The 26,256-nt window shown below is 37.1% G+C and overlaps 1 protein-coding gene and 1 pseudogene across 4 annotated transcripts in view; both read right to left on the bottom strand.

Moving 5' to 3' along the window:
- Atp6v1a (ATPase H+ transporting V1 subunit A) overlaps positions 1–26,256 on the bottom strand; it is a 69,090-nt gene that overhangs the window by 28,923 nt on the left and 13,911 nt on the right. For 2 of the 4 annotated variants that reach the window (XM_008842851.3, XM_008842852.3), the window contains exons 2-8: positions 15,562–15,656; positions 13,206–13,334; positions 10,090–10,304; positions 9,450–9,587; positions 7,763–7,914; positions 3,397–3,559; positions 2,072–2,180 (exon numbers count right to left, since the gene is read on the bottom strand). In XM_008842851.3, coding sequence (XP_008841073.1) covers positions 2,072–2,180; positions 3,397–3,559; positions 7,763–7,914; positions 9,450–9,587; positions 10,090–10,304; positions 13,206–13,334; positions 15,562–15,643 — 988 coding nt within the window. In that variant the 5' untranslated portion in view covers positions 15,644–15,656. Of the gene's footprint in view, positions 1–2,071; positions 2,181–3,396; positions 3,560–7,762; positions 7,915–9,449; positions 9,588–10,089; positions 10,305–13,205; positions 13,335–15,561; positions 15,660–20,617; positions 20,811–26,256 lie in introns of those variants that run through there. The other 2 variants (XM_017800562.2, XM_029568183.1) reach the window with 2 other exon arrangements.
- On the bottom strand, positions 5,973–6,333 carry LOC103741924 (annotated as a pseudogene).

Below are 26,256 nucleotides of genomic sequence, written 5' to 3'. Positions count from 1 at the left end.
GTGTGTGTGTATGTGTATGTGCCCGTGTCATGGCCCACGTGTGGAGTTAGAGGACAACTTGTGAGAGCTGATTCTCTTCTTCTACCACATGGGTCCTGGGGATAGAACTCAGGTCATCAGGCATGGTAGCAGGTATCTTTACTGCTGAGTCATCCTGCTAGCCCCACTAACTGATCTTTTATGTCTTATAGAGTTTATAATGAGTAAAAGATTATATAAGGGTAATAATTCATCTGTAAACCTAGAAATGTACAGCCAATTTTGAAAGAGATGTACCCTAGCTCAGAAAAATGTTATTGAATAGGTTAATGCTGTTGTAATGAAATGCTTCTTTTAATTAAAATAAAAAAAAATCAACAAATCAAAAAAATTTAAATAATGTAGAATACAATCTAAATATGTGAAAACTAACCAGAGTGTGAGGAAGCACCCAGAATTCACCTAAGGCTATATAACTCAAATAATCCTAGGAGACACATGCGAAGAAGCAAAGCCAAGAATCCTTTGTTTGGAACACTGCAAAGTGCTAATTGGCTAGTGGCAGGAATTCCTTGGGCCCAGTTTGGCATGGAAAGAGGAAGAAAGATGGAGGTAAACACAGTACATGCAGGCACTTACTATCTCCAATACGAAAAAGTGGGTGAGGCAGGTAGAGAAAGAATTCATTGTGAATGGTCTTCTGTTTATAGGAGAGAACTAAAGAGTCAATTATATAATTGCATGTTACCATAAAGAGCGCCTATTCCCCTGCACCAGTCATAGCCAACCCCTCCCATCTTCTACAAAGATGAGTAACAGTAATAAATACAGGATACTTAAATAAAGATCAAACAAGAAAACCAATATAGAAGGAAGTACAGTGATGGCAAAAGAACCTGCCAAGGAGAGATGACAAGTGTGCCCACAGTGATTTAAAAGGAAAACCTTAGTAATGTAGATCATAAATCATGAAGTCTGTGAAAGCCAACATATATTAGTAAAAACCACCAGGCCATAAGAAATATTGATTCAAGAATTTTATATTTAGAAAACTGGTAAAAGTTTAAAAACAGCAGAAAAGAGAAAAAAAGATATGAAGGAAGAAGAATTCAAAGAGCAGTTTTCATGAGCTTTTTTTTTCTGGCAGAAACTTCCAAAAGACAAGTTCAGTCAAACAAGAAATAAATGGAGAAACTAGCCAAAGAATGACTAATGAGCACTGGCTCCATTTACTACAGGTCAAAGTCTAAATTCAATACTGGATCTATTGTTCTAGAGTAAAATATAAACCCAATAATTCCTGAAAATGGAGAAATAAAAGTACTAAAAGCTAGGGTAGATAGGAGTAAAGATGACCTAAGGTTAGTGCAGAAATATACCAACTTTTTAATCTTCTATATCCCCTAAAAATACAGTAATTTAAGGCTGATACATCAAATTATAGAGGGATAAGTACATTTAAATACAGAGCAACAGAGTGTTTGCCTAGTACATGCAAGGTCCTGGATATGCTGAACAAAACCAAGAGGGGAAGAACAGGGGAAGGAGGAGGGAAGGAGGGAGGAGGAAAGACAACAGAAGGGAGAAAGGAGGAAGGGGAGGACAGGCAAGGCGAGGAGGGGAGGACAATGATGACATATGGGGCAACTCTATAAATACATTCATTTATTCTCAAGATATACATATATATGTAAAACAAGTTAAATATTTCGTTTTAAAATATTTTATTTATTTTTATTTTATGTGTGTGAGTGTATTGCCTACATGTATTTAAGCGTACCCCTCTATGTTTGTGTCATGCAATGCCTGTGGAGGTCAGAAGAGAGTGTTGGATGCTCTGGAACTGGAGTTATAAATGGTTGTTAGTTGCCATGTGGGTGCTGGGAATCGAACCCAAGTCCTCTCTAAGAGCAGCCAATGCTCTTAACCCGAGTCATCTCTCCAGCCCTCATACGTTAAATATTTCTAAAAAGCTAGGAATATGATTATATGGAAGTACTTTAGAATGAAGTTCTTTGGGAAGGGAAAAATTTGATTCTAGTGTTAAATTTGGGGCAGATGTTAATTGCTTTTATTCTAATTCTGAACTCACCAGTATAAATGGAGGCTTCTCTTGCAGCAACAGGCATATTGGAGGTATTGGCTACCAACGCTGTCCTCTTCATGATTGACTCTACCTTACCATCAACTTCCATAGTGAGCTAAAGGTAAAAAAATACATTAATAATCCTACAAGTTTTAATCATAACTTTAAAAAATATTTTATTTATTTTTATTTAATGTGTATGGGTGTATTGCCTACATGTAGGCAGGTGCACCTGTATTGTGCAGTGTCTACGGAGGTCAGAAGAGGGTGTCGGATCCCCTGGAACTGGAGTGACAGATGGTTGTTAGCCATCATGTGGGTGCTGTGAATTGAACCAGGGTCCTCTGCAAGAGCAGCCAGTGCTCTTAACCACTGAGCATCTCTCTAGCCCCTGATCATAACATTTTAACATTTAAGTCCTTCCTCCTACTTTTTTTTAAAATTGTTTTTTAAAAAAATATTTTATTTATTATTTTTATTTTATGTGTATGTGTGTATTGCCTGCATGTAGGTAAGTGCACCAGTGTCATGTAATGCCCATGGAGGCCAGAACAGACTGTCGGATCCCCTGGAACTGGAGTTACGGACTGTTGTTAGCTGCCATGTGGGTACTGGGATTCGAACACGGGTCTTCTGCAAGAATAGTCAGTGTTTTTAACTACTGAGCCATCTCTCCAGCCCCTTCCTCCTACTTTTAAAAAATTTACAACTTATGCATATTTAATCCTTTTAATCAGAATTCTCTAATATTCCATCACTTCAACCTCCCTTCCCTGTTACAGTGCTGTGCTACAAAATATTTCCATTTCATAAACAAAATCTATTACTTATGGAAAAAAAGGTATTACTACAGTAACATGGATCACGAAGCCCATGTAAAGCTTACACATACCACATATGCTTTGGTTTCTTGGGGTTTTTTTTTGAGACACTGTCTCATGAAGTACAGGGTGGCCTTGAACTTGCTATGTAGCTGAGGATGGCTTTGAACACCTTTTTCTCCTGTCTCTGTCTCCCATGCATAGGGATAACATGAATGTGCCACTACACTCAGCTAAACATAAATGCTCTATTGTTTTATCCTTTTTCTCAAGATGTGAGAACCAAGACTACAATGGAAAACCTTCTAGTGTTTGACTTTGAAGAATTCAAATTCCTTTTCTTAAATATATGAATGAATCACAAATATTAAATTTATTAATTTCTTTGACAGGCCCGTGACAAACAGGAGCACCATTCTAGACCCAACATAAAACTGTATTCCATCACTGCTGAAAGCTGACATGCAGTATTTTCTCTAGAAGATTATTTGAAGCTTTCTATATACAGACCTCTGGGAAGTCCCGGAGAACTTCAGACATCTCATTTCCTCTTTCACCACATCCTACATAGATGATCACATCACTGTTGGAATACTTGGACAGAGACTGTGATATCACTGTTTTTCCACAGCCAAAAGCACCTGGAATAGCAGTAGTTCCTCCCTGAACACACCTAACAAACAAACATTAAAATAAATGCAGATTACTCTGTTTGGTAAAAAATACCTCTATATAAAATAGGTAAGTGACACAAACAAAGATAGTACCCTGAAAGATTTTTATATATACATATATACAGACATAGTAATTGCCCCCTCATTTGTGCCTATAATAGTTTTTTTTTTTTTTTTTTTTTTTTTTTTTTTAAGATGGATGTAGTGGCTCGCACCTATAATCCCAGCACCTGGAAGGCTGAGGCAGTAAGGATCATTCATGAGGCTAGCCTGGGGTATACACAGTTCCAGGTAAGCTACATGTAGACAATATACTCATACACATAAAATAAAAATAATATATAAAACATTAAAAAAACTAGAATATGTTTTATTATCATATTTATCACCTACAATAGTTGAAAAGTGAAAGTATAGTCCATAAAGTACCTGGGAAGGAAGGATATGCAAAAAGGAAAATGAAATAGTACTAATGGCATTCTGAATGCTTATATAAATTGCTTCATGAAGACTATATATGAATTAAAAAAGACCAAAAAAAATATGAATGTCTGAAACTTGACTCCTGGGGGTTGGGCCTAGAAAATAAATATCTTGCCATAAAGTTTAATGAACAGACTTTTGTTAAGGTGTTAGGTTGTTTTTCTCTTATCAGTACTATTTACTGAGTACTTTCTAGGTACTAAAAACTGCTTCGAAATACTGGCTACTTACTGTCTCTCCAGTAAGACAGCAATGATAAGAAGTATTTTAAAAAGGGAAACAAATCAATAATCCTCTGCCCCCTACAAAAACGATAGCAATGCTCCCCGGGCATGGTGACAGATCTCTGAGTTCAAGGCCAGCCTAGTCTACATAGTGAAACCCCATCTCAACAACAGAAACAACCAAAACAGATAGCAATGTTTCAGTACTCATGAAGCTCAGATTTCTATGAGAAATGAACTGGTGATTATGATATCATTTAGTATCCACTTTCAGAAAGTGGATATCACTTCATGTGCATGGGGTTTGAGGAGAGGTTAAAGGGTCTTAGCAGGAAAAATGGGATGTAATGCTAAGCAAAATGTCTTTGTAATATTATGTTTTATCATAAAAATTCACAGAAACATTGTATCCTTCATAATGACAGATTTTTCTTATATTGAAAATTCATGCAATAAAACATTTTCTCCCTCAAACCCTTAGTTTGATAGACTAAGAAGCCATGTTACATTTCTCTCTACTTTTCTCTTTTTTTGATATAGGGTCTCAGGTGGCCTAGCTGTCCCTGAATTCCTGATGCCCCTGCCTCTACCTCCCAGTGCTAGAATGACAGGCATGTGCCACTACACCCAACTTCAGCTCTGTATATGTCTCCCAGGTAACTTTGGGTGGGGATAGGACTAGGTGTACCCCAATTTGGGAACTCAATAATCAATATAAGATGTGTTATCACAGTAAACTGTGAAAGGGTATAAAGTCTGTCAGGATGAGTAGGGTTAGAAAATCCTTCCTGAAAAATAGTCAAGACCCAAGAAGCAGAAATTAGCCAGATCAAGATAAATAATGATCCAAGCATAAAGAACAGCATGTCAAGAGTCAGGGTAAAGAGAGACCCCTGCTTAAGGAACTGAAAGTCCTTAAATATGAAGTAGTTAGACCATCAAATGGCTAAGGCAATTTTAGAAAGTATGCTATAGTCGAATCATGGGTGGCTGTGTAAGGAGCCATCTACTGTTTATTTGTTTTGAGAGTGATGACAAATACCTTAAAGATTTCAAGTAAAACAGTTTGGCCAGGTATGTGTTTTTGATAGAATTCTGTGTAGTAGGAAAACCAACTAGAAAAAAAGCAGGACTACAGTCTAGAAGCCTAATGAAATGCCATTGGCAAGAATTAGAGTAACAGTCTTAATAAGGGTCAGGGAGTGAGGAGCAGGGATTGAGATAAAAATACTTAGAGCTGGGCATGATAGTGCACACCTTTAATCCCTGTGCTCAGGAGGCAGAGGCATGCGGATCTGTTGGCTGGAAGCCAGTGAATTCCAGGCTAGCCAGGGCAACATACCTTGTCGTCAAAAAAAAGTGTGTATGGAGAAATAAATAAATCTGAAGCCGTACAAGGTCTATGATCGAGATACAAATGTAAAAGTTATCGTATTACATGTATACTTAAGTCAGGAGTGTAATAAGGTCACCCAAAAAAGAGCTAAGATATGGACACTGAGTAGTTCTAGGAGACAAAACTTAAAAAACACTAAAACTTAAGGAAAAGTTTATAACAGAGAAGAACTTGTAGATAGATGTTATCAGGAAGAACAAAGGAAGGGTATTTCATGACAGCAATATTCAAAGCTGTAAGGAATTAAAAATACTTAAATTTCTTTCTTTTTTTTGTATAAAATATTTAATTTATTGATCTTTGGGGGAATTTGATACAACATTATTACAACTATGCCATTAACCTTGCAGTTCCGTCAACATTAGCTGGTTCATTTTCATGGTGCTGCTGCTGAGAAACCAGCTCTTTCTGCACAGGTTTAAGAGAAAGGCTTTTTGAAAAGTTTGCAAGTTCCTTCTGTATATTTACAAAAGCTCTGTTCACTCTGTTAACTTTTTCATCATTCATAATGTTTATCTTTTAAGATCAGTAGTAAGTAGTTTTCACTTTGATTTTTGCCTTGAAGTTTTTTTGACTGGCTATATGAAATACATTCCTGGACTTCTGCCCTTTTGATTTATTCTTGGCCATTGTCTTGGGAACCACTCGCAGATGCTCAGGATCCAAGTGACGCCATCTGCAAACACCTAAATTTATTTCTTGAACTGATGAAGTACAAAAGTGACTGACAACAGTTTGGTAAAACAAAGCACAGAGTACAGTGACTTCAAGTGGGAGAGGGGAAGTGGAGGCAACCTGTGATTTCTTTCAAGAGGTTTTCCCAATAAGATGAGGTAGAAGTAGTGACAGGTAGAAAGGAACAAATGGGGTAAAATGTAGTTTGTTTTTCTATTGTATGTGTGTGAGGGGGGGAGTACTCGGGCAAAGGCAGAGGTCCCTGAGCAGCCAAGAGATGGGATAAACTCCAAGAGAGGAAAGAACAGGTAGATGCAAACGTGCATTAAGTGAGTCTGGTGGAAGGAAATGGAAAGAGTTCCAAATTTCATGGTCTCTAATTTCTCAGGGAAGGATCTAGCACGTTTTCCTATAGAGAAAGGGGAAGAAGAAGAAGGATGGAGTTGAATATTTGAATCAAGTGGAGCAGTGTGAAATAGGAGAAGAGCAGAGAATCACAAGTAGAGAAAGGCAGGATGCTACACAGCAGTGTGGGTAGGCACCAAGTTGCATGGATCACTTGATTTTCTCGGTGGCCTATGTGTGGTAGCAGAAGGAAAACAGTTGGACTGATTCATAGTTGGGATTTTGCCAGGTAAGAATGATATAGAACACTGAGTTTTATTACACCACTAGGAAATACTCACATGAATGACAGATTATGGTCTAATCTGAATAGTGAAGAATACAAAAACAGGAAGCCTGAACAGTAAGAAAGTCAAGGGAAGGAGATGTTAATGAGGAAATAATAGTAAGAGCAATCCAAGGAGCAATTTGAAGAGTGGGCGATTGTATAAGAGGGTATGGGAGGCTTGAGGAGGGAGGCAGGCCAGCGGTAGAATGTCTGCTTAGCCAGTGTGAGGCACTGGGCTTGAGCCCTAGAACCAAGCTTTTTTAAAAAACTGAGTTTGGTGGTCGGAATTTGAGGCAGTTCTGCCTCAGAGCTCCAGTCTTTTCTGGAAATTAAATGGTATGATGAAGGCTAACATTTAAAAAGAGAAAATAAAAGGTTTCTAAGCAAAGAAAATTGAGAAGAGCAGACTATAAACTAACACTGCTGGCAGCACACAGAGCCCAGCTGATTTTAGAAGTTAAATCATATAGAAGTTACTAATTTTTAGGGCAATTTAAGAAAATAGTTATATTGTTTTGTCACAGATAGTATTTTGGAAAATTTTTTTTTTTCCATTAAGTTTTAGCAATAATGCTTTCTGTTTGTGTCTGTGGGGAAAAAAACTTTAACGCTTGGTGACCATTTAACGTTTGAATAGCACCAGACTTAATTAACTCATCATTATTACAGAAAACTCGTATCTGTAAAGATAATGAAAAGATATACACACAGTAACTCTGAAGACAAAGGCAGGGACATATGTCAAACTTACGGAAAAAGAGCATCAAGGACTCTCTGACCAGTAAGCAAAGGATGATTGGCTGGTAGCTTCTCAGTGACAGGCCGCACCTGCCGCACGGGCCACACTTGGACCATGCTAAACTTCTCCTTCACACCTTCAAATTCAAGCTCCAGGACAACATCCTAAAAAATAGCAGAATTTTAAGGATGGTCAACTTTGTGAATGTTTCTTCTTCCAAAATTTAAGTGACCCCAGGTTCTTTTGGGGGGCAGGAAGATGGTGCTATACAAGCGAGAAGGGAGATATATTCTGTTTATTGTGGTTTTTATATATGGTCATAATTTTTTAAACTAGGTGCATTGTGCTTTAGTGATCAATAAAAAAAAACTGGTAGGTATTCTTTAGAAAGGAGTATATAGGAAATTATATACAAAACACAGGAGAATCTTAAAGAACACACAAGATATTCCTTGGATTAGGGAAAAGTGGAAGTTTCAGATTAACTTTTCATCCTATTTTGTTTATTATAATGATCTTACAGTGCTTTAATAAAAATACCTATTTGTTAAGAGCCCTAAAATAGTAATAACATTTTTTCTTAACATTTAAATTAAGCATTTATATAAACAAAAAGGTATTGGCAATATAATAATAATAGCATTTATTAACACTGAGACAGTTTCAATTATTCTCAAATAACTCCAAATTTCAAGGCCCTAGAGAAATCTGTAATTTTGTTAATACATGAATTTGAACAGTGTGTTCTAGGACAGGCATTCATAGAATGGGTGGGCTTCTAAGCTAGTGAATAAGTCTAGATGACTGCCCAGAAACCCAACCTAACTTGTGTTCTCTATATCATAAAGCACACTTATTCTTGTAAAGTATCACATTCTATTTTGGAGGGAGGACAGTATACATTATTAGCAGTCTTCTAAATAAAATTACCTCTGAACTCAAAGACTGTTATGGGTCTACCATGTCTGACATGTAACTATAAATCAAATGAATAAGTTTTGATGACTCACCTAAAGAATTCACATAATCCATTATATAATTGTGTGAATATTGATTGACAATTAAAATTAAGTTCTCCCATTCTACATCTAATGAATATGGGATTTAAATAAATATAGCATCAGTTAAGAAGGTAGGAAAACAGCATACTTTTTAAAAAATAAATGATGTGGGCTGGAGAGATGGCTCAGTGGTTAAGAGCACTGATTACTGTTGCAGGGAACCCCGGTTCAAATCCCAGCACCCACATGGTAGCTAGCAACCATTCCAACTCCAGTTCCAGGGAATACAATGCCCTCTTCTGACCCCTGCAGACATTGCATAACACAGGTGCACTTACATACATGCAGGCAACACACTCATACACATAAAATAAAAATAATAAAATTTTTTAAAAATGATGTATCGTGCATATTCTTATATTCACCAGTCCAGGTCAAAACAAATATACCCTTAAAAATTAATTATAAGGCTGGGGATATATAAGCTTTGTGTAGTGATTACCTAGCATGTGTGAGGTGCTGAATTTGATCCCTAGCATTACAAAAATAAGAAAGTAAATAAAATAAATAAGTAATGTAGGTGTCACTCAAAACCCACATATTAGATATCAATTCTTCAACTGCTTAGGACACTAAACTTGGTGACCAGCATATATAAGTAGGTCTACTAGATAGTGTAAAGTTCAAATGATACTTACGGAGGTATCATAATTTCCAGGTGGTGCAATATAAGTTACAGTTCCTCTGTTTCGTGGGGGTAACATGATTTTGTGTTTGATGAGTGAGTTCTCATTGACAATTCCATAAATATCTCCACCAGTGATATGACTACCAACCTAAGGAATAAAGGCATTCATTCATTAATGCTTACATATACATCAAGCACACTTCCTTTTGCTGCTATAATTTAAATCATATGCCCAATTTATCAGTAATGCATTATTTCTACAGTCTTATCAGTGCATTAACAATTTTAGATTATGCATTCATAGTTTACGTTTATTTGGACTAAGAGTAAGGAACAGTTCACTAATAGTATTTCACATTCTTTCATCAACTTTAAGAATTCCTGGTTAGGGGCTGGAGAGACGGCTCAGCAGTTAAGAACACTGACTGCTCTTGCAGAGGACTTGGGTTCAATTCCCAGCACCCACATGGCGGCTACAAACTGTCCTTAACTTCAGTTCCAGGGGAATCGGATGCTCTCTTCTAACCTCCATGGCATTCCATGACACAGGTGCACTCACATACCTGCAGGTAATACACTCATACACATAAAATAAAAATAATAAAATATTAAAAAAAAAGAAAAGAATTCGTGATTAAACAGAGACACACCCGTAGGTTTTTGCAGGGTGTAAAATCCCACTTGATATCTCTGCTAAGGGCAGACACATTTACTCCTCTGGGGATGTAGATACTTTGGGTCTGACTGCTGATATCCGACAGAGGTCTTTGAATACCATCAAAAATGGCTCCCATGATGCCAGGACCAAGCTCTACTGAGAGGGGTTTACCAGTGCGGAGTACAGGGTCTCCAACAGAAACACCAGCTAGAAACAGTGGTTGAGGAAAACTTAAATAAAAGGTTGATATTATTAATAGGGAATATCAGTTTAAAAGGGATGAGATCTAAGAAGAGCAAACAAAAGCTCTCATGGTTCTTGTTCAGCACCTACTAAGATTTCAGTAACATTTCTGCAGTGTTCAAAGACAAAAGACATACCTAAAACTTCCAGTTACCAAATAGTTATGCCCAAACGGTTTAATCAACATGTATATAGCCTAAAAAATGAGTATCATGGAAAGAGTAGCAAAAAGAATATTAATTTCAGTCTTAACCACAATTTTTAATTTAAAATTTTTATTTATTATTTTTATCATTTTAGCGTATGAGCGTATTGCCTGCATGTGTGTAAGTGCACCCATGTTGTGCAGTGCCCACGGAGGTCAGACAGTGTTGATTCCTCTGGAATGGAACTGGAGTTATGGCTGGTTGTTATCCACCATGTGGATGCTGGGAATTGAACTGGGTCCCTGCCAGAGCAGCTGGTGCTCTTAAATGCTGAGCCATCTCTCCAGACCGTGATAACCACAGTTCTTATAAAAATAGATTATTTATGTTTTTTGGATATTGTATAATTTTCAGTCAGATTGGAAACCTATTCCATATTTATTTTACTTGCTTTTATAGCTTGGCAACCATCTTAATGACAGCCTCACAAAGATGACATCACTGACAAGAGTAATACAACAAATAAGGAAACTATTATTTTTTTATTTTTTGGTCTTTTTGAGACAGGATCTTCCTGCAGCCCCAGCTGGCTTGGAACTCACTGTGTAGACCAGGCTGGTCTTGAATTCACAGAGATCAAGTCTGCCTCAGCCTCCCAAGTGCTGGGATTAAAGGTGTGCACTACCATACCCTCCACCACACTAGGCTAGGAAGCTGTTATCTTAAGCTGCTAGTTCAGGTAGTCTCTGAAGTATCTACTATTCCTGAACCAACCTCAATAATTTTAAGCACCCTGGGCATCTCTTGAGTTTGCTACAGTTGCCCAAAGTGCCTTTGCATAGTTTGGGAACCAAAGGCTTAAAAGTAAGAGCTAAAGGCTCTCATGAACTCATGTTTTTGGATACACTACTGGACAGGATAGTAGTACCTGGGCAGAAAGTGAAAACAGAGAACAAAGGAAGTACTTTTGGAAAAAAAGAAAAAAAAGTGTAAAACTTGCAAATAAGCATAGTGACTCTGCCTTGTCTTTGGTATTTGAAGACAATTAAAAAAAAATCAATAAAATATTTGTTGAGATTAACAAGAATATCTACCAAAATTAAAAATAGGTAACATCTGACCTAGGAATACAACTTCTGTGAATTCAAACCAGTTACATTGTAGCACTGTTAATAACAGAAAAGACTAAATATTTAAATATAATATTTAATAACATTTTCTAAGTTTTTGTAGCTATAAGAAAGAATGAGAACATCTATAAATTGCCCTAGAAAGGTCTCTAAAATAAGCATTTTCATTTTCAATATTTGACTGAGATTTTTTCTTTTTTGGCTTTTTGAGACAGAATCTCTCCGTAGCCCCAGCTGGCCTGGAACTCGCTATGTAGATCAGGCTGGCCTGCTTCTGCCTCCTGAGTGCTGGGATTAAAGGCATGTACCACAATGCCCGGCCTGACTGTGAATTTTTAAAAAATTTATTTATATTTTTATTTTACATGTCTGAGGGTCTTGCCTACATGTATATAAGTGCGTCCATATATACAATGTCTGTGGAGGCCAGAAGAGGATTCAGATCCCTTGAAACTGGAGTTACAGGTGTTTGTTAGTCACCATGTAGGTCCTAGGAACCAAATTCAGGTCTTCTGGAAAAGTAGCCAGCACTCTTTAACTGCTAAGTCATCTCTCCAACCCCTGATTATGATTCCTTTTAAACCTACAGCAAAGTTCAAAGAACTTTTCAGAAAATACCCTTAGTTCTCTAGATGATACCATTAACATTTTGGTACAGAACAGTGCGTATAATGTCATATTGTCAGTGGGAAGGAAGAACACTTATTTGTATTTGTCTAGATATATAATTTAAATCAGAATATAGTATAATGACATATAAATACACACACACACACACACACCTGAAAATACCTTAATGAGCTGGGCGTGGTGGCGCACGCCTTTAATCCCAGCAGTAGATCTCTGCTAGATCAAGGCCATCCTGGTCTATATAGCAAGTTCCAGGTCAGTTGAGGCTACAGGGAGACCCTGTCTCAAAAAAAAAAAAAAAAAAAAAAAAAAAAAATAAAACCCTTAATGAAGCTCATTACTTGGTACATTGAAAAAAGAGGAAGGCAAAACAAAACAAAAACCTAGACATATAGAAGATAGGCCAGAAAGAGGATAACAAAGGTAGAGGGTGTTGTCATGGCATACACTTTCATTTACTTTAAATCTACAAACCATGTAAAAGATAGATTGGGGTATAGCTCAGTGTTAGAATGTCTGCTTAACATGACTGCTTTAGCTTAGCACCCAGGATTTACATAGGGAAGCCAGTTGCCTCCAAGTATGCTTTTAGAATGGTGACAGATTTATACTGATTTATTATTTTAAATAGAAATCATGACTGGAGAATTTTAACCACACAAGTCAATACTGTTATTTTACTTATCCTTTCTTATACAATATGCAACCTTTTAAAGAAAATTCCAATTGGAGTTCCTGAAGTTTGTGACACTGAAACACTAAGAGCAACAAAAATTCAGAACTTAATTCTAGTTTCTTAGAAAAGCACTGACTTGCAGTACCTCTTTTTCTTCAGTACACTTCTTCATGACATGTACATTTCATGTGACATCACTGATTATTATTGCTTCTACTTTTGTGGGCTAAATCCTTAAGTCTGACACACAGAAAGTGGTAGGAAATTGAAAAGAAAAGGATACAGGTTTCTTCATACACTTGAATAGTGGCCATGTCACCTTCCAATCGAATAATCTCTCCAACCAGCTCGCTGTGGCCCACTCTCACCAGCTCATACATGGCCGCACCTGCCATGTCACAGGCTGTAACCACTGAAGAGAACAAAATACTGTTTTGATCCACAGCTCTGTAAATAACTACAAATAATTTCAGCATCCAATAAGCTCAAGAACATGCCCTCTCATATACTCATACGGGAGATAAAACTCCATTACATGATTACCTTTATAGTTTCATATAAAAACTTATTTCCAGTAAATGTAAACTCTTATATAGTATTAGTGAGGTACATTCTCAACAACTGAAGTTCTGTGATACATGTAATGACAGGTTTTGGAATCATTACAAAAAAACTCCTAAAACTGGAATTAAGAACTTTAGAATTACCAGTTTTCTGTGATACCATTTCCTTTGAAAGATAACAAGACAACAGTTTTCTTTCTAGTACTTTAAATCAGTGGTTTTAAAAAGTCTTCTTGGATGTAGACCCTTTGACAAACTGACAGTTCCAGGAGAGAAAAATGCACATAGCCAGGCATACTGGTAAACACCTGTAATGTTAACACTGGGTAAGTAGGGGCAAAAGGATGAGAATTCCAAGGCCATCCTTGGCTACACAGTGAATTTGAGGCCAGCCTGGGCTACATGAGGATCTCCTACCCCCCAAATAAAAATAGCAACATCTCACACATGCACTTATAATTTCTTTTCTTACACCATAGGATGTTTACAGTGATTCACTAAGACTATATAAAATCCCAATTAAGGAATCTTGCTTCTTATAAATACTAATCCAGAATTAGAACTTACTCTTTTGGACCATGTTGTCTAGTAAGAAACAACTACTTCTCTGGAAGGGAGGTAAGGATGCTACATTTTTAGAAATGTATCGAATTAAATCCCTTCTTAATAGCTACCTTGTGATATAACTGATTATAATACCTGATAAGGATTACTGCAATGGAAACTATTAAATTACTGATAATTAAACTGCATTAGAAATGTAGGTTTATTCATTTCATATTTACTTCTACTTATCAGATAATGACTTCTAAATTCTCTTTCTTTTTAAATTTTATTGTATTTGTATGACTCGTGTGGTTAAAATTCTCCAACTGTGTTTAAGTATACCCATGTCATGCAATGCCTGTGGAAGTCAGAAGAGGGCATCGGATTCCTCGGAAGTGGGGTTACAGACGGTTGTTAGCCACCATGTGGGTGCTGGGACTCGAACATGGGTCTTCTGCATGAGTAGCCAGTATTCTTAACTGTAGATCATCTCTCTGTTCCTAAAATTCTATTTCATAAGTCTTAAATGCTGCTCTTTCTCTGTTAGAAAGCAACTAGGAACTAAAAATTGGTCCCACAGGCACATTTCCACACAATAGCTTTACCTAAACTTTAAAAAAATATTTATTATCATTTTTTATTTTATGAGTATGACTGTTTTGCCTGCATGTATTTAACTGCACTATGTGGATGCAGTGCCCCACAGAGGCCACAAGAGGGCACTGGATTCCCTGGAACTGGAGTTACAGGTGGTTATGAGCTACCACTTGGGTGCTAAGAACTGAACCCAGGTCCTGTGCAAGAATAGCAAGTGTTCTTAATTGCTGAGCCATTCTCAAACTTTTTTTTCCTCCTCCTCCTGGCTTTATCTAAATTTTGATATTCTTTTTCTTTTTCTCTTCTTTCCTAAAACTTATATTTAATTTGTTTGTCTCTAAGAACCCTCATGATCAAGGGGAAACCTTTCTTGTTTTTTTCAGATGACTAAAGAGATTGAAAACAGTGAAATGTATAATCTTTACAACTCCCAATGAGCTCAAGCTCACTTAGTTCTTGGAGAGAAAACATGGAACACATCGGTTAATTGCCTTCATCTGCATAAACACCAAAAAGGTGCTATCACGTCCACTGTGATTAGAGCAGAGTAAAAACTATAGTACGGGGGCTGTAGAGATAGCTCAGCAGTTAAGAGCAGTTGCAGAGGATCAGAGTTCAGATTCCAGCACCCATGTCAGGAGGCTCACAATGTCCTGACACTCCAACTCCAGGGGATCTGACATCTTCTTCTGGCCTCTGTGGGCACCTCACACTTGTGGCTTCCACTCATACACACATACATAAACGTAACTGACTAGTGCTTGACAGTCCTTATGCTGCACGTTACTTTACCCTCAAAGTCACTATGAGATATAAAAAGACAAAAAAAAATTATGGGGTGGTACAGGAACTTGTGTTCTACCTGAGGTATCTAGAAAAGACACTGATCACCGCTAGGAATCCTTACTCTTAAAATGATTATGTATTACTTACCAGGTCCTGAGACCCCATGCACAAAACCAAATGTGCTTTCTTTGTCCTCATCACGAATTTTGGGCAACTTGGAGAAATCCATTATGTTAATTTACCTAAAAAAAGAGAAATTAAATTCTAATTACAAACTGAAACAAAAGAATTAACATAGGGTATTATATTCTTGAGTTACAATACCTTTCAAAATAAAATGTAATATGAAATTCTTAAAATGTAGCTGGGCTTGGTAGCACACACCTTTAATCCCAGCACTCAGGAGACAGAGGCAGGCAGATCTCTGGGAGTTCAAGGCTAGCCTGGTCTTCACAGTGAGTTCCAGGCCAGGTGGGGCTACAAGGAGATCCTATCTCAAAATGACCAAAGGGAAAAAAAAAAAAGAAAGAAATTAATGTAGTTGAAAGTACCCCATTCCTAGATATTTCATAATTATGTTACAATAACCAAATAGAATTTTTGTAACATATGCCATAGAAATTGGATTTATAAAGCTCTTTAATACCCCTTTCCTTCCCAATTATCTCTCCAATTACTTTAATCATTCCATATAGCCTCAGACCTCTGTGCAGGCTGAAGTGCTTTCTCCACCCCCTCTAGGACACTACTGAAATGTCACCTTCTTCAAGAGGCTGCTCTAACACTCTATTTAAATTGTGACTTACCTCCCTCCCTTCCCTGCTTAAAAAAAAAATTATATTTTACTTTATGTATATGAGTGTTTTGCCTGCAAGTTATGTATATGCACCACCTGTGTGCCTCTTAACTTCGGAGGCCAGAGAACACGTTGGATCCTCTAGAACTGGAGTTACAAAAGGTTGTGAGGTGCCAGAAACTGAACCCAGGTCCTGGGTAAGAGCAGCGAGTGCTCTTAACCACTAACCCATCTTTCCGATCCCACCTCTGTTTTATTTCTTAATCAGAGCATTTCTCATAGTAAAACAAACTATATATTTTACATTAAAATTTTAAACTATTTTTAAAAATTTGCATGGGAACATTTTTTCCTTTTTCTTGTTTATTAGAACACAAAAACATTCAAGAAAATTTACTTCGGCTTCTACCTTTATAGATGTACAATCTGAAAAGCTCAATGGACAACTACCCACATCCAAACAGAAAATTAAGCCCTGTGCGGTGGTTCACACTTGTAATCCCAGCACTTGGGAGGCTGAGTCAAATAAGTCTGTCAAGACCAGGTTCAACTACAGAAAAAGACACTGTCCTAAACAAACATATAAACAAAAACCACAACAAAAATGAAAACCAATGATAGATTGTAGAGTTGAAAGTTTATTTCTGGCTGTTGATCGTAATAATTATAATGATTAAATAAGGGTGATCAAAGAAATACATGTTCATGTAAAAAGCTAAACGATATTTCCAAACAACCATAAAGTGACAAAATCCCAAGTTATATAGTCTCAACTGAGTAAATGGTGAAAGAATACATGTTTAGCGAAGACATCTGGAAGGTCAGGTAGGATTTACATAAACTAGGAAAGGAGGGGTAGTAAGGGCATTCCAGGTGAGTCAATTAATAAAAAGAACAGACTAGAAAACAGACCAGCCTGACTGGTATAAAGTCTTGTTTTAGGGCAATAGTAAGGAATAAGGATGCAATGGCACATGATCTAATTTATGAGTCTCCGACTGAATGCTGAGAACACAAATGCATTTTATCCTGTGAACAAAAGAAAATGACTGAAGATCGAGGGAGAATGGTGTTCAATTACTCTAACACATTAAAGTGGGGGAGGGACTGCACATAGGATAAGAGACTAAAAAAGCTGGTTAAGGCTTGAATGTCAATGGAATTAAATTTGCTAAAGTTTACTGAGCTCCCCCCAAAAGAAAGGCCTGTGTTAAAATTAGAGAATATGAGCCGTGACTATTTTCAAGGACCCTTTGCTGGCTTTATCCAACTGTGCTGTATAGCAAAATGACCTAAGTGTTCAGTTAAGGTACAAACACTACAATGGGACCAAAAAGAGAGACACAGAGAATAAGAAAAGTATAGATCACATGCATAAGATACATATACCAAAAAGGTGGTAGGGAAGCAACTTTTGAAGGTAGTTGACACTAGATAAAAAGAATATAGGTGGGGAAAACCAAACCCCGAGCTTTGGTGACTCAAGATTGAGGAGTGTTTTTTCAGTATTTGGGAGTCACTAAAGGATCACAATATATTCTATGGCACACAACTTGTAATTCATTGGCCAAAATACAAAATATTTGGGAGGCTAGTATAACAGTGAAGGCATTAACAGTGAAGTACTGGTCTGATTCACTTAGTGGTGTAGGAAGAGGATGTGGACAAGGCTAACACGGCAGAATTAAGTGATTTCATGCTAATTATGAAGACAGTAAAACGATCGGTATCTAACCAGAAGTTATGAGAGGGAGGGATGTTTGAGTAGGGTAGAGATTTTTAGAGTAGTGTTAACTGTATAATACTTGCTCTAGTTTGCCTTCAATTGCTGTGATAAAACAGTCTGAACAATTCCAACTTGGGAATGAAAGGGTTTATTTATCTTACACCTTCTGGGTTACAGTTCATCACTGAGGGAACTCAGGACAGGAACCCGGAGGTAGGAGCGGAAGCACAGGCCATGGAGGAACACTGCTTACTGGCTTGCTCTCCTCGCTAGTGCTCAGCCTGCTTTCTTATACAACACAGGCCCACCTGCCCAGGAATGGTACCACTCACCGTGGGCTGAGCCCGCCCACATCACCCAACAATCAAGAAAATGCCCCACAGACATGGTCACAGTGGAGGTAATTCCCCAACTGAGGTTCCCTCTACCCAGGTGTGTCAACTTAACAACTAAAGCTATCCAGCACAATACTGTAACAGGCAGATAAATCTATTAAACCTTTGTTCAAACACACAGAATGCATAGGAGTGAACCCTAAGGTAAACTATAGACTTTGGATAATAAAATGTCAATGAAGGTTCTATTAATTGTAACAAACATACTACTCTGTTGGGTAGTGTTGGTAAAGAGAAGCTACCCAGGTGGTAACTGAGAAGTCTCTGTACCTTCTCTTCAATATTGCTATAAACCAGAGCAATAGTCAATAGTGGAAGCAATATTAAAACCATACAGAGAAATGGGAAGCCTTATAAGTGAGTAAACTATAATCAGAGAAAGAAAAATACCAAGAACATAGGTAATGGAGAGACATCTCAGGGATTAAGAACATGGACTGTTCTTGCAGAGAACCCGAGTTCAGTTCTTAGCACTCATATCAGGAGCAGCTTGGAACTCTAGCTCCCTAGGGATCCCATGCCTCTGGCCTCTGTTGGCATCTGACTGGTATACATCCCTGCCCCCCAAGTTAAAAATAAAAATAAACTTAAAAATCATAGAACATAGATTTAGTGGTAAAGTAAAAACTAGAAATAGGTTGATAGTTAATACAAATGAAGATAGGGTCCATGTAGTTGAAAATGACGGAATTGAATTAAAAAGAAAAACAAGTCATATATTACAGTCACCAATGTCACAAAAAGTTTTTGTGTATCTTCAGATGAAAAACTGAATTGGGAGACAAGTAGTCAAGGAAGAGAATAAAAGGGACATTGAAGACGCTGAAGAAGCCATTACATAAGAGCAGATAGGAACTTAGGAACTGATGACTGGAACACAAAGAGATAGCAAGATTTTCTGTTTTCATTTGTATGCATGTATATGTGCAGATGCACATGTACATGTGTATGTAGACCATGGGTAAATCTTGGGTGTTGTTCTTCAGGAGCTGAACACCTTGCTGTTTTGAGATAGGGCTTCTCACTGCAACCTGGGGCTTACAGAATAGGCTATGCTAGATGACCAGTGAGCACCAGGAATCCCCATCTCAGCCTCCACAGCACTGGGACTACAAGCACATGCTATCACACCTGGCTTTTTAGTGGGTAGGTGTTGGGATTAAACTCAAGTCCTCATTCTTGTGCCTCAAGCACTTAATTGATTGAGCTGTCTCTCCAGTCCTCAGAACAAGACTTTCTAGAAACTATCAGATAATGGATAATAATGAAAAAAAAATTAAAGACAACATATATAGTTAGGAAGCAGGCTGTCAAAATCTTCAAAGTAGGGGCTGGAGAGATGGCTCAGCAGTTAAGAGTGCTTTCTTTTGCAGAGGTCTCAGTATCTGTGTGTGTGTTGCGGGGGGGGGGGGTGTTTACAACTGCCTGAAACTCCAGCTCAAGGGGATCTAATATCCTCTTTTGACTTCTGCCAGTACCTGCACACAGTGTACACACACACACACCAAAAATAAAATTTAAAAAAATCTCCAAAGCAGTAAACAAGTTAATGAGTTCCGAATATTTTTAAAAAAGGGGCTGGAGAGATGGCTCAGCGGTAAAGAGCACTAACTGCTCTTGCAGAGGACCTGGGTTCAATTCCCAGCACCCACATAGCAGCTACCAACCATCCTTAACTCCAGTTCCAGGGGAATTCCATGCTCTCTTCTGACCTTCATGGGAATTGCCTGACATGGGTTCACTTACATATATGCAGATAGTACACTCAAACACATAAAAAATAAAATAAAATACTTTTAAAAATCAAAAAAAAATCAGAGGACAATCATTCAAGACTAACTTTTCCCCCCATATGGGTATTTCCTCTACAGTATTCATGATACACAGTCATCTGCCAATTAAAGTGGAAACAGCATGAGATCTTGAGTCAGCAGACTTGGTTCACATTCAGGTTCCTCTAATAACATGCTGCAGGGCAACCTGGACAAATCAAAATCTCTTTAACTGAAAAATAAGAATAATGTTACCACTTACTCCAGAACTGTGATTTAATTATACATTTGTTCAAATGTTCCTTATGAAATGGGTCATGCTTGCAAAAATTTCCTTAGTAATTAATACTATTTGAATAGCATCTTAATTTTGAAAAAGCCATTTCTTTTCCCCAGAAATGCCCTATTTTTAAAATTTTTTTGGTCTTTTTGAAACAAGGTTTCCTTGTAGCCTCAACTAGCCTGGAACTCTATGTAGATCAGGCTGGCCTCAATATCACAGAGATTTGCATACCTTTGCCTGGGATTAAAGATGTGTACCACCATGCCCCGCTCAGAAATGCCCTCTTTCACAAAGGGTTTGCATGTTCCTTCTCCATCATCCTTAATGCCTTCTGCTGTCCCTCAAAGGATAGTCTTTTTCAAGTTCCTCACTCCTTGGGATATTCTTTCTGGAAGTATTTTATGATGATAGTATTTCCTTTAAACTGGAGCAATAAAAAATTTAAAACGATAGTATTTCCTTTAAACTGGAGCAATAAAAAATTAAAAACTTATGCTTTAAATGCTATGTAAGTCCTTAAGACTATTTTTTTTTATATATATATATCTTCTAAACTGTGGCTTTCAACAAATCAAGTTCTGATATCCTTTTAAAAAATGTATTTATTTTTATGTGATTGAGTACTTTCCCTATATGCATGTAAGTGTACCATGTATGTGCAGACCCATGGAGACCGGAAGTGGGTGTCAGGTCCCCTGAAACTGGAGTTATGGACATCTGTTATTCACATGTGGGAGCTGGGAACTGAACCCTGATCCTCTAGAAGAGAAGCCAGTGCTCTTATCCACTGAGCCATCTCTCCAGCCCCTAAGTTCTGACATCCTTTTGATTAGCCTGCTTTATCTGTAGAATCCAATGGACTGTGGAAAGACTCCTAACTGTTATGCCTAAGAGTAAGAAGATACTAAATTTTATTAATACGACCCAGGAGGGAAGGAAAAAAAAGGGGCTTGAGAAGAAAATTGGAAATTATACATCAGGTAGGCATATTATAGTGATGTGATAAGTGAACAGAGCCTGAGCATATGACAGTTTGATAAACACTGTCTCACAACACACTCCTTTGTTAGCAACCCTTCCTTATTATCTATGAAAAGTCAAAATAAAATATACCCTACTAAACTCTTTGCTTTTTCACTTCAAAACACTTATGCTTCTATGTGAAAAAAAAGGCTTAAAATTTTTTTAACCTTCTAACACATTTTCAATAGGCACATTATAAGTTCTAATATGTTAAAAATTAATTTTATCCTAAAATCTCTACAATGGAAGGTCAAAACTATGATATGCTCTGTTAAACAAAATAGTTTTATAGGCTACATAACTCCTTCCTTACAGGTATCCTTGCTGTTCTTAATTAAAGGAATACCAGGACTAGGGATATAACTCAGTGCTATAGCACTTGCTAAGCAGGCTGGAGTCACTTGGTTGAAACCAAAAAGGAGTTAGCTACTATACACAGTCATGAAAAATGGAGCACATATAGCTCAATGCATTAAAAAAAAAAAATCCCAACTCAATAATCACATAAAAATTTTACCTTTAGCTTTTCGACTCCTACTTAAGGATAAACAGCAAATTAATTTATAACTAAAATTCCCTTAGTCATATATTATAGCCCCTTCCTACATATCCATGAAAGATGAAAAAGAAAAAAAAAATCTCTGCTGTAGAAAAGGAAAAAACCAGAAGGCAGCAAGGCAACCATCTGACTAATGAGTCATCAGTCTCTCCTCCACAGGCACTGCAGAACACTGCAGCGGCAAACAACATCAGAGGCCCACTTTTCCCCTTATATTTTATAAAGTAGGCTCCACATTGCTACTGGTCAGTGCATATACTTAGAATTGTCCTTTTTTCTGGAAATAATTCTTTTTCCATCTTAGTTTCAGGTGGAGAAAAGGAGAAGGTAATATAATAACAGATACTGGTAACTTCCAAAGCAATTCACATAGAAAATTCTGGGTCATTTCACTGGCAGTCAAGTATTTTAATGTAACATTTGAAAAAGAACACTCTAACTCATTAAAGACGAACCTTGGAAATCAGTGGTTTTTTTCTTTTTTCTCATTTACAACTAGCTGTGAAAATCAGTTTTTTTTAAAGATGAAGAATCCAGTAGATTTTAACCAAATAGTTGTTTTCTGTTTTCTCTTATTATTATTTCAATTGTATAAATCAAAAGGGATACAATGTGATAATCCAATATATATGCAGTATGTAATGATCAATCAGGACACTTAATGCTTCTATCTCACTAATAATTACTGATTTATTTTAAAGACAGGTCTTACTAAGTAGCCAAGACTAGTCTCAAATTCATAACCCTACTACCTCAACCTCCTGAATGCTGGGATTACTGGCATGTGCCACCTTCCCTGACTTTATCTCCTTATTTTCAGGAACAATTTATCTGCAAAGAGAAAAACACCCTAAACTTTTTTAACATTTTTATGCTTGGTCAAAAGTTATAGAATAGGTAGAATTCTAGCTAAAAACATTACCTTAGTCTATTTATACAATACAGTACTACTACAAGCTAGTCTTTGGTAAACTCTTTTTTTAAAACATTTTTAAAAATTATTTTTAGTTTATGTGTATGATGTTATGTCTGCATGCAGGTAAGTGCACCTGTGTGGTGCAATGCCCACGGAGGACAGAAGAGTCTGTCAGATCCCCTGGAACTGGAGTTACGGACAGTTGTTAGCTGCCATGTGGGTGCTGGGATTCGAATTCGGGTCTTCTACAAGAACAGTCAGTGTTCTTAACTGCTGAGCCATCTCTTCCAGCCCAAGGTAAACACACTCTTATTCATCTCAACTACCTAGCAGCTCTCTCAGAAAGGTTATGTGGCAGACTAGTTTCATTATGCGCACCTACATTCCTCTTCTTTTCTTGCCAATAAAATCCTAGCTTTGTTCAAATTTTGGTAACTCTTATCTTGAACATGTCAGTTTGACAATGACTGATTGGAAAATAAGCATGCTTGACAATATTCTGACCAACAGCAGGCTCTCTTTCAGGGAGCTCCTGAGAATGACTTCTTTGCTCTTTTAGAAAACACAGGCAGCATAGCTGCCTTTATTGAGCCATTGAATTAGCCAAAATAAGAGAGAATTTCAGGAATAATCATTTTTACATGTATATACATTTCATAGTGCTATTTATAAAAGAATGAATAGATCAGAAGGTTACAAATAAGGGCATGCAATCATTACTGAAATTATGCACAACTAAAAAGTATTACATAATATTTCAGGACACTGTGGATTTAACTCAACAAATTATTTCGAGAGCTACACTAGAAGGTAAATATAAAAAGAGGTTCTGAATTAATGGTCAAAAGTCTAACCCACAATCCTTAAAAAGTAGTTTGGATTTATTATTTCTAGGGAATATGTGAAGCAATTTAGCAACATACAGGTTCAAGTCTTTTGATCCCAAAATTGTACTTCTGGGTATCTGTAATTTTTCAATTTAAAGGTTTATTATTTTTAATTGTGTGTGTGTGTGTGTGTGTGTGTGTGTGTCTGTCTGTCTGTCTGTCTGTCTGTCTGTGTATGGGTAAGTGCACATGAATGCAGGTGCCTGTGAAGGCCAGAGGTATCAGATCCCCATGAAGCTGGAATGACAGGTGGTCGTGACCCACCCAAAGCGGGTGCTGGCAATTAAACTCAGGTCCTTGCAAAAGGAAAATGTGCTCTTAACTGCAGTCATATTTCTAGCCCCTGCTTCTGGGTATCTCTGACATATAAAGATTTACTTCTATATTGCAATGGTGAAAATTAGAAACAGCTTAAAATTTTGGTAATGGTAACAAAATGAAGCTTATTGTTTATCTGAAATCCTATAGATACTCAATCCAAAATTGTTTAGTAATAATGCTAATGGAATTTCTTATGTTAGACAGTCTGCAACTCCAAGTTCACAGTGCCAAGAAGTGTCATCAGGAGATCCTCAACATTCATGACCTTGACTCTGCAATGGGAATTTGGCTTTTGTTTTCACAGATACACTGCTTGTGAAGTGACTTTACCAGTTAAGTGTAAGTTAACTGGTAAGTGTGTCTTTAAAAAATAGTCAACTTACTAACTGTACTGCATTAAGAAAAAGTATTCCTTAAAAAACATAGACACTTCTCTTGAAAACTACAATTCCCATAGACTGATTTGGTGAAAAAAATTTTTCAATTGTTTTGCCAAGAAAACATAATGAGTAGCCAAACCAGCCAAACATAAAGATGGAGACATTTGAGACTGATGTCTATAAAAAGTACTTACAAGAGTGAGCATCAAAAATGTCGCCATAAAACCGCTACTGTATCATACAGCATCATAAAATGTTTTCATTCTCTGATGGATTTATTTGAAAAACCATTTACCTCAATGAATAGAAGACAAAGAGGAACTGCCACTTTAAGTTCTAATCCAACTCATGAATTCATAAAATCTCATAAAATTAATAAAATCTCTGCAATGAAAATGTGACCTAAAGGATAAACTAAGGCTATTTGGGAAAGCACACGGACTATTCTGGTTTCATTTCTGTTGCTGTGATAAAACACACTGACCAAAAGCAACTTAAGGGAGGAAAGGTTTATTCAGCTTACAGTTCATCCTTGAGGGGAGTTAAGGCAGGAACTCAAGCAGCTAGTTAGTCACATCACATTCACAGTCAAAAGCAGAGAGAAACACATGCCACATGCAGCTTGCCTGCTTGTGCTTACCTAGCTTTTTCTTGCCTTACAGTTTAACATCCCCTGTCTAGGAATGGTATTGTCCACAATACTCTGGGTCATCCTACACCTATTAACAATCAAGACAGTCCCCCTCCAGACATGCCCATAGGCCAACCAGATTAGATAATTCCTCAGGACTTTGTACCCTGGTAATTCTTGGTTGTGCCAAATTGACAGTTAAAACTAATGAGCCCACTGACTAACACAGACCACCCCCACCCCAGAAAATTATAACTTAGACTCAAATACATGACTGGAGTTAGTAAGCCAAGAAATCTGCATTTCTAATGGTTTGCCTAAGTATATTTCAATTACTATCAGCTACAGCTTATTTATTAAATTGAATGTGGGTAGAGGAGGACTTGATCACAGAGGTTTTAAAAGGTAGTTTGCTAAGGAATTAATTTTCAGGTTCCCTTGATTTGTGCTCAATCTTCAATATTGCACCTTTGTAGTACGTAACTACTATGTAATTAAAAATCTGTGAAAGAAAGCTAGGCAAGGTGGCTCACTGAAATTCTAGCACTAGGAAAACAAAGGCAGGAGGACAAGTGTAAAGTTACCCTGGGCTATATACTGAGATTTTATCTTGAGAAACCAAAAAAAAAAAAAAAAAACCCAAAAAAAAAAAAAAAAAAAAAAAAAAAAAAAAAAACCACCAAAAACAAAAAAACCATCATGGTGAAAGGAGAGAAATGAATCCCTCAAGTTGCCCCCTGACCTCCACATACATACTGAAGCATACATGCATATGTGCACACAAAAATTATGTCTGTCTTTACTGCTGGACTTAACTGCCAGAAAAACAAGGACTGCATCTGCTTTGTTCATAAAGTAGCTGGACTGACCACAGAGTACACTAAAAATAAATACTGTTTAGTTACAACACTGGCTGGGGTATGGGTGAAACAGGAACTCTCATTCACTGAGTGAAAACCGATACTCTTTTGGAAATGCCCAGTATATACATTTTGGCCTAATTCCCAATGACCAAAATTTTAAAAATCAGCATTTTCCTGAAGCTAAAGCTGAAGCCAAATATTATCACAAAATGATGTTCTGAAATGAAAGATATTACTAAACATTCTTAAACACCAGGAAATTAACTTTCATTAAATTAGTTAACTTATTA

This window comes from Nannospalax galili, unplaced genomic scaffold, assembly GCF_000622305.1.
Source record: "Nannospalax galili isolate Female #2095 unplaced genomic scaffold, S.galili_v1.0 scaffold18, whole genome shotgun sequence".
Lineage (NCBI taxonomy): Eukaryota > Metazoa > Chordata > Mammalia > Rodentia > Spalacidae > Nannospalax > Nannospalax galili.
The sequence above is the reverse complement of the archived record's forward strand: the minus strand, read 5'-3'. Positions and strand labels throughout refer to the sequence as shown.